The following is an 8441-nucleotide window of genomic DNA, read 5'->3' as shown; positions in this document are numbered from 1 at the left end:
TCAATGTTACAAATTCCTCAGAAACCGAACGTCACAGTACTGAATGGGATCAAGGAACACTTTGGAATGGAACCCGATTTCAACAGATCGCGCCGACCGACCGCGAACCGCGCAGCAACCAGAGCCTGACAGGCAGTCCGCGCACCCTTGGGAGTTTGTTTTGTTTTGTTTGGGTTCGGTAGTTCGCCGCAGCTGCGCCTGTTTCACCTTCGATTGCATGTATTGCAGCTGTCTTGTGCACTGGCTGCAAGCCCGTTGAGTGAAACTGCAGGAAAATTGTGGTTCGGAAAGCTGTTTCCGGTTTGTAAAGCGCATCACCATATTTGGATGTGAATGCTTGTTTGGTGCACACTTATTGCACATTGCTGGAGTATCCCAATTATCTGAGTTTGTTCTTTTAAGGTGTTCGGTGGTCTAAACGCTGGTTTTGCCTTTGTAAATAGGGATGAATTTAATGCTGTTGGATATGCTGGTGAACGGTAGATGAGATATGTGAATTTCTTGCCCTTTTTATGGTTATGCTGTTCCTCTTCTTGTGGTGTGGCTGACATGTAATGAGGTCAGGCAGCCAGAATGTTGCCTGGTTGTCAGAGTTGTGAGGGCACTGCTAGTACCCAGGCTGCAATACATGAATGCCTTGGTTTTTCCCAGTTGGCCATATCTTCAAGTGATAATTTATAGTTATTGTTGCAAGTCCATAGACTTCAAGTCTCTGAATTCAATGACAATATTGATAACTCCTGAAAAGGATCATTGAGGAGATTGAGCCTACCAGCATGTTACCTTTGAGTGAACTGTGGGGTGCTGAGGCAAACTTATTTCTGTGTTGTTTTGTTGCCAAGAGTATGCTTTTTAATCTGTACTTTGTGCATAGTTTGCCCTTAACATGTGCTCAATGGAAGGCGGCCAGTGGTATACCACTTGGTACCTTGGTGGTCTACTGCATGGTGGGTGGTACCTGCAGCATAGTGGGAGTGGATGATCAGAGGTTCCAGGTGTTTGAGAGCCATGTGCATTGAGATGTTTTGTAGAACTCAGCTTTCTTGCTCATTCAGGAAAAGTATAAAAAATTGGAATTGTGATCTAACCTCTGTCTGAGCTTTCCTGGTGTTTCCAGGGTAGGGAGCCGCGAACAGCCGGGCTCTAATGGAGGTCTGCACCCCACAAGGTGTTGCACCAGTTTCCCACTAAAAGATAATGTTTCCTTCAGATCTTTCAAACATGCTTCCAACATGAACATTTGGTGGCCATCATGCAGCTTGAGCACATTGGCAATACTTCTTTCATTGTGCCTCTCACATGCCCAAAACACTGAAGAGGCATGCCCTTTGACATCTGGAGAGGAGTGCATTGTCAATTTGCATGGAAAGTCGGGGGATGGATACTACACAGAAATCATCATCGGAACACCACCACAGAAGGTAACAAATATTAGTCATGTGTTGGTCTTTGCAGTTGACAAGTTTGATCATTCTTTTAGATGAACACAGTCTTGGACACAATATGCACCCAAGGTTTGGCATGCATATCTCTCACTTAACCACAAGCTTTGTGTGCAGGTGTGCTTTCTTGAAATGAAAAGTCTGACCATGAGCCAGTATTGTTGAGCTAGCTGTGCTCAAGTTTGTCTAGACTGAATATGTTGTGACATGCCATTTGCCATTTCAGCTGAAGGCACTTATTGACACTGGGAGCAGTAATGTGGCCATTGCTGCATTGCCACATCCCCAGATCTCCAAATTCTTCAACCAAACCCATGTAAGTTTGTCCGTGATTGAATACATGCCACAGCAACAGTCTGACACCACACTGTAGAGGGCTGTGGATTGTTCATGAGGGTATGGGACAATCATAGCTCTTACTTCAAAAGCTCTTGTTTATGGCAGGTTCAAGGCTTTTTATGCTTGATTGTGCGTTTAGAGCTAGAACAGAGCATGAATTATGAACTGCCAGCAAATGATGCACCTCCTGAGCTGACCATTGCTGCAGACCGGGCGGCGCTGCGGCCACAGCACGTGTCCATTTCGCCGTCTGCCCACCCCGCCCTGCGTCCCTGCAGCGCCGTCCTCTGCCGCAGATCGGGCACGCTGCGGCCACAGCACGGTCCATGATCGCCCGCCCGTCGGCCCACCCGCCCTGCGTGCCTCCAGCGCCGCCCTCATGCCGCAGATCGAGCACGCTGCGGCCGCTGCACGCGTCCGTGATCGCCCCCCGTCCCCCTACGTCCTTTGCGTCCCTCCAGCGCCGCCCTCTGCCGCAGATCAAGCACGCTGCGGCCGCTGCACGCGTCCATGGTCCGCCCGTCTGCCCACCCGCCCTGCGTCCCCTCCAGCGCAGCCCTCTGCCGCAGATCGAGGACGCTGCGGGGACACGCTGCACGTGTCCGTGGACGTGCCGTATTCGCAAGGCTCGTGGCGGGCTTGCATGGTCAGCGACGTGGTCCGCCTGCCGGAGACGAACGCGCCGACGGTTACGCTGCGACAGTGGCGCTCATCAAGCACTCACAAAACTTCTACATCAACGGCTCCGAGTGGCAGGGTGCGCGACCGCTAACGGCCCCCAGCCAGGCTTCTGGCCGGACTGGTTCCTGGGGAGGGTGCTGAGCCAGCGGCCATATGTACGAGCTGGTCTGGTAGGCTGATGTTTTTTTTCGACGGTGACTCAAACACTGATCTCCTGTCCGGTGTACTTCTGACTGTTTCGTTGCACGTATATTGTACGACTGCTGACATGACAATTGTGCGTGCCTTCCACAGCTGTCAAGGCGTGGTTAGTTTTTTTTCTCAATGAGGTTTGCATGTGTTGATCAGTAATCGTTCCAATATCCGAGTAGGCTGCCGCCCAAAGCGTTAACCTGATCACCCCGCTCTATCCGTCTCCTCGCCTCTTCACGTCATCACCTGGCCGCAGGGCATCGTGGGTCTGGCGTTCAAGCCGATCGCGCTGCCCAACTCGTCGGTGGCGACGTGGCTGGACGCGGCGCAGCACGTGCGGCTGGGCCAGCTGGGCTCCGTCTCGGTGGCGCTCTGCGGCCCCGGCCCCACCGGTCGACACCACGGCTACATGGAGTTCGGTGAGCCGCCGGTGCACGGCACGAGGAGCCACCCGTGGGGGTGGCGCCGAGGGAGTTCCGCAGGCGGTTGTGGGAGGTGAACGAATCGCGTTTAGTTTTGCGAGTCCAGCAGCGGTTGCAAAACAAAGGGAGGGGGTGCGGGTTAGCGGTACGTTGAAAATGTCGATGCTCGGTGTTAATAGCAAGCCAAGGTTAGCAACTTCATGATGATCGGATGATTGGGTAGGTTTGAGGCTCGTCGATTTTTTTCTATAATTTTGATGACATTTTGATAGGCAGCTGAGTGGTGGTTGTTTGGCATGCGAGGTGCGTTGTCTGCGTTTAATAGACTGTCGTGTTGCAGCTGCACTTCTCAGCGTAAAATATGTGGTTCTTATTATGCCCCGCGACATCTATCTCCGCGTTGCTGAACTGTTGGTTGCTGTGTTCCGGCCGTCCTCTCTAAAGCCTTGCTTATGACCTGAATTTAAGCCATGCTTTGCCTTCTTTGTGTGGCTGCAGCAGTCTCAGTTAAAGGGGTTTGTGTCATAGTCCGTCGTGCTGACGCCCAGCTGGCCCAGCGTTAGTTGGAAGGTATGAATAGAGCGTAGTGTTAATCAGAAATCGCACCCAAAACTGAAGGATTCGACACAATGCGTGCTGTTGTTTCCTCTTAAATGCTCGGTCGGAAGAAGACTACTTTCCAACGGCTCACACGCTGATGAGATGAGACCTGAGCCGACCTTGCCTGACTTAACTCAGGTAAGGTTAATTCTTTCCTGAGTTAGGCCATCGATGAGTTATCGGCGGGATCTTCCCCTGCTGATGAGTCCAGGTGAGCCTGCGCGCCACCCTGGACCTGACCCAACCCCTCGTCGTGTGTGACCTCGCTCCGTGCTGCGGACCAGGCGAGACGCGGCGGGCCCTGCTGGCCAGCCGCTTCCACTCGGCCGCCATCTTCCGGTCGTGGTTCTACGAGATCCTCATCACCAACATGACGGTAGCCGGCCGGCGGCTAGCGCTGCCCTGCGTCGAGTTTAACACGGACAAGACCATCGTCGACACCGGCACCACTAACCTGCGGCTGCCAGAGAGGGTAGGATGCTATTTGTGAAGTGGGGCTGATGGGTGTGGGGCGAAGTAGCGACGGCCATTTAGGCAAAGCACAGTTGTTTGAGTGTATCGCCAACTTTCCGGTTGTGAGATATTTGTATGACTAGGAGAGCTAATGGGTTGACCCGGCTAATGGGGCCGTATTAAAACAAAACAGGGCCGTTAATGTTCTGCCCATGATTGGCTTGGGAAGAAGTGCATCGACGAGTTTACTTGGGGGACAATTTCAAGTTAATGCCTCGCTCCGCTTCAACGAAACGTCGTCAAGTGGCAGAACTCGCAACTGACCGGTCGCTGTTGCAGGTGTTCAGTGAAGTCATAGCAGTGGTGCAAGAGCAGGCCGCCTTCCTAGCAGACAGGGTCGCATACGTTCTGGACGGGCAAAGGGCGATTATGCTTCCCGACCGTGAAACGCCACCCACCCGTGGGACTTACTTCCCGAACATCCACGCTCTCGACTGCAGCCAACAAGACGGCTTCGTTCGACCTCACCGTCACGTCGCGGGTGCGCTGAGACCGCCGCATGAGCGGCCGACCGGGGCTCGACTCGGAGCGCTGCAGCTGGTGCCGATGCCGCCCGCAGAGTGCGACTGGCGAATCTGGAAAATTGCTGTCGTTTTCCTGGAAATAGGCATTTGCATGGTTTGAGACGGATGTCAAGGAGTTCGATTCTCTTGAGGCATGCGCCCGTCCTTCCTTCTTTAGTTCCAGACCTCCGATAATGTCATCCAGCGTCCTGTAATGAGTGTGCCCAAGTGCAAGAGAGCCAGCTGGAAACGGTTTGTAAGGTATCTAACTTTGTTCTAAGCTAATTAAACCGCTTTGCTACGGGAGGTTAACGAGCGGGCCCGATATTCGCCGACAGAGGTACCCATTTCCGACGAGGCTCAATCACGCGCTCGAGCTCGCGCCACAAACGTGATCCCCGCGGGCATGCCCGACCTGTTCCCATCAACCACTATGTCTCCTTCAAGGCTACCTGAGGGACGCCCTTTGGCTAAAAGACTCCCGACTGAGTGATCCGTTTGAGACCGGCCCGGCATGCATCAGCTGAGCTCGTGGCTCCCCGGGGCGGCGTATCGGACCGGTCTGTTGCGGATGTATCCCTGGAGGGGCGCTCATCGCCCTGATCCGCTTCAGAGCTACCTCCGGGAGGCGTTCGACGGTCCGGCCGGCAACGAGCGCTGCTTCAAGCTCGGCATTGACTCGTCCACGACGGGCTCCGTCCTTGGTATGGCTCCCCGCGGCGCAGAAAAGTCTAGCGTGGCCTCGTGGAGGGCGGGTGGAGACGGGACGACGGCGAGGGAGGGCCGTATGGTCTGCGGGTTATTATTAGGCCATGTGGTGTAATGCATTGGCAGTGTGTTGCCTCGAATCGGTCGTTATCCAGGCGTTGCCGAGCCTAGGCAGAAATAACGGACACTTGTAGTAATTGATTGCATGGCTATTTACTCAAGCCCCATTATAACAAGACCTACATGTGCCGTGCGGTTTTGTGGTAACTTACGTTTCCTTTGTTCTACATCTCTCCAGAATGTGCAATATTTTTTACATGATCACCCTCGTGTTATGACGGCACACATAAACCCAAGCCTTGGGTTACATCCATGCCTGATCAGCTGGACGGTGACCCGAGCGCCATACATCCGTGACCCGGCCGTGACCTGGCCGGCGGCCCGTCCCTTGCTCTGCCCGTACCCGGCGCGGCCAGTTGCTGCGACGGCCGCCGAAGCCTCCACCGTCCGGCGCGCCCCAGGTGTGGTCGTCCTCGAGGGCCTGTACGTGCGCTTCAAACTGCACACGCGCACAGTTGAACCTGGCCCGCTCCGTGTGCGGCCCGGCAGGGTGACGCTCGGGGGACCGCAAGCCACCGCAGGTACGATCAGGCAGCCTCCCGGGCCGCTGCAGCGGCGCCGTCACGCGCACCGCACGCGTCACCCGCCGCCGGACTGGGCCGGGCGCGGCAGCGGGGGAGGGCGGCCGTGTGTGCCGGGTTTGGTGCGCCGGGTCGGGAGGCTGTATGTGCCGGGCGGACACGTCGGTGGATAGTTGTGGCGGGGGTTGATATCGGGGGACGTCGGCTGCACGGTGTCAGCGCTGCTTCAGTGCGGAACTATGGCCACTACTGCTGCCAGAACGTAATAACGCAGTACTTTCAATGGCTCTCATGCTAGTTTGCAAGGTGCGTTCACCTGCACCAGAACAGTTTGTTCTCTCTGTATCGGTGGGAGTTGAGGCGCTTCAGGTGATAAAAGCCGTGGGGTCCAAGTGCGCTTTGGTGAAGCGGTGCGAGGTGTCAGCGTTAGCCACGCGAGTCTCCCAGTGCAGTAGGGGGAGGGGGATGCGCGCGTGTGCGGTGCGTAGGATTCAGGTGACCTGTGGCGATACGCACACACCGGCCGACCTCCGCGCGCCTGGATCCCTTTAGTCGGCTAATGTTCTGAAACTGGCTGTGGTGTGCCGTGTTCTCAGACAGCACCGGCTGCGGATACATACCCAGGTCGGCGTACAGCCGGACGGTCCACATAGCCATGTATGTGGTGGGAGGTGAGTGTGTGGACGGCCGCCGCTCGTGCGCCGGGCCTCGGCTGGAAGTCGAACGGTCCACATAGCCTTTACGTGGTGGGAGGTGAGTGTGTGGACGCCGCCGCTCGTGAGCCGGGTCTCGGCTGGAGGTCGAACGGTCCACATAGCCTTGTATGTGGTGGGAGGTGAGTTGTGTGGACGGCCACCGCTCGTGAGCCGGGCCTCGGGCTGGAGTATGTCGCCAGCCATTCGGCTGTGTGTTGTTTCCAGGCATTTCTTTCATGTTCAGGTGTTAACATTTGTAAATTGTTTGCGATTTTTTCAGTTGCATTTTGTCGATATAATTGCGTCTATTGCTTGGTTGTATACATTGTCTATGGTGTATATATCGCTGGCATCTTGTGGCGTGGGATTAGTTAACTACACGCGCGTCTTTACATGGGTTGGGTCTTGGAAGGGGAGACAATCAAGTCCCCCTAGATCGCCAAAGTCGGACATACATTGCACATTCTGGACTACAAATGGTATCTGATTTATGTATTATGCACAAATTACTTAAATGTTTACCAAAGTGCTTCAAGTAACATATCATATTTATATTAGTATGCACAAATAACGTTTAAAATTTTACCAAAATACCTCAGGTAAATACAATGAAAGCCGACGTGTTTTTGAAAACAATGGCACCTTGGACCGAAATCCCTAAACGGCCGTTAGCCCCCGAGGTCGGATCCGCCCTCGCGTTTGTGCGCCGTTAACCCCACCCCGCGCGGCGCCAGTTGCGACAGTTGTTCTGGCTATCATACGTACCGGGGCGCTCAGGCGGTGTCTGACCAATCATCCGACAGTCGTGAGTTAAGGGACAAGCGCGGCATGCGAAAACGAGCGTGTACTGATGCACTTGTGCATTGCAGTAACTTGAAAGGAGTCTGGTATTTGGGCGTTTGGTGGTCTCGGCTTTGTCCGCGCTTACTCGGTGTAATATAGTATTTGTGCGTTTGCGGTCTCGGTTTTGTCCGCGCTTACTCGATGTAATCTAGTATTTGTGCGTTTTGCGGTCTCGGTTTTGTCCGCGCTTACTCGGTGTAATCTGGTTTTACGGGCGAGAGCAGTCGCTTATAACTCATTGCGCTTGAGCTCACCGGTACAGTGTCGACGGCTGTTTCGTGCGTCTCCAGCCGTGGCGCAGTGCAGCCGCCAACATGACGCCGAGTGTAGGCCGCAGATAACCCGCGGCGTCTCGCATTGACCTGGCGTGTCCGCGCGTGCGGGACGGCGGGCGGCCTGCTGTTGCCGACCTGGGCTCGCCTCGTCCGGCCGCTGTCTGTGGTCTGAGACGGGCGACCGGTGGATGGCGTTGGACCCGGCCCGGCTGCGGGTGCCTGACCGGACCCGGCCTGCCGTCAGGGATGCTGGTGTTCATCTGCATACCGCTGGTGATGGCGGCGGTCTCCTGCCTGCGGAACCGGCCGTGGCGGCGGCGGCCCCGGCCGCGCCAGCTTCAGCCTCCTGGTGGACTACCGCGAGTGACCTGACCTGACCCGGCCTGGGATGACCCTGCCCGGCCAGTCTGCGTCACTGCTGAACTGGAACGGTCGGATGACCTATCAAACGAATGTTGCACGAATATCTGAAAGCGGTCCAGTGAACTGACATTGCCTACCAAATTGGCATGGCCTCATGAACTCAAAGAGCCTAGTGAACTGGCATGACCCTCCAGGCTGACATGATCTGATGAGCTGAAGGGATC

At 55.3% G+C, this 8441-nt stretch overlaps 1 protein-coding gene and 1 long non-coding RNA gene across 2 annotated transcripts; both read left to right on the top strand.

Moving 5' to 3' along the window:
* Positions 1-202: 202 nt before the first annotated feature.
* On the top strand, positions 203-6014 carry LOC119092984 (beta-secretase 1-like). The gene is made up of 11 exons (XM_037215874.1): positions 203-219; positions 1118-1421; positions 1669-1758; positions 2433-2538; positions 2912-3073; positions 3961-4148; positions 4469-4589; positions 4630-4670; positions 5306-5396; positions 5922-5969; positions 6010-6014. Coding segments are annotated over exons 1-11 (1158 nt in total). The 5' UTR covers positions 203-217.
* Positions 6012-8174, top strand: LOC119092990 (uncharacterized). Its single transcript, XR_005093580.1, has 3 exons — positions 6012-6041; positions 6638-6712; positions 8099-8174. It is a non-coding gene; the product is annotated as an uncharacterized LOC119092990 (long non-coding RNA).
* The last annotated feature ends 267 nt before the right edge of the window (positions 8175-8441 follow it).

Source organism: Pollicipes pollicipes, unplaced genomic scaffold (genome assembly GCF_011947565.3).
Source record: "Pollicipes pollicipes isolate AB1234 unplaced genomic scaffold, Ppol_2.1 Scaffold_3773;HRSCAF=4423_pilon_pilon_pilon, whole genome shotgun sequence".
In the NCBI taxonomy this organism is placed as follows: domain Eukaryota; kingdom Metazoa; phylum Arthropoda; class Thecostraca; order Pollicipedomorpha; family Pollicipedidae; genus Pollicipes; species Pollicipes pollicipes.
Note: the sequence above shows the minus strand (reverse complement) of the source record. Positions and strands in the feature narration are given on the sequence as shown.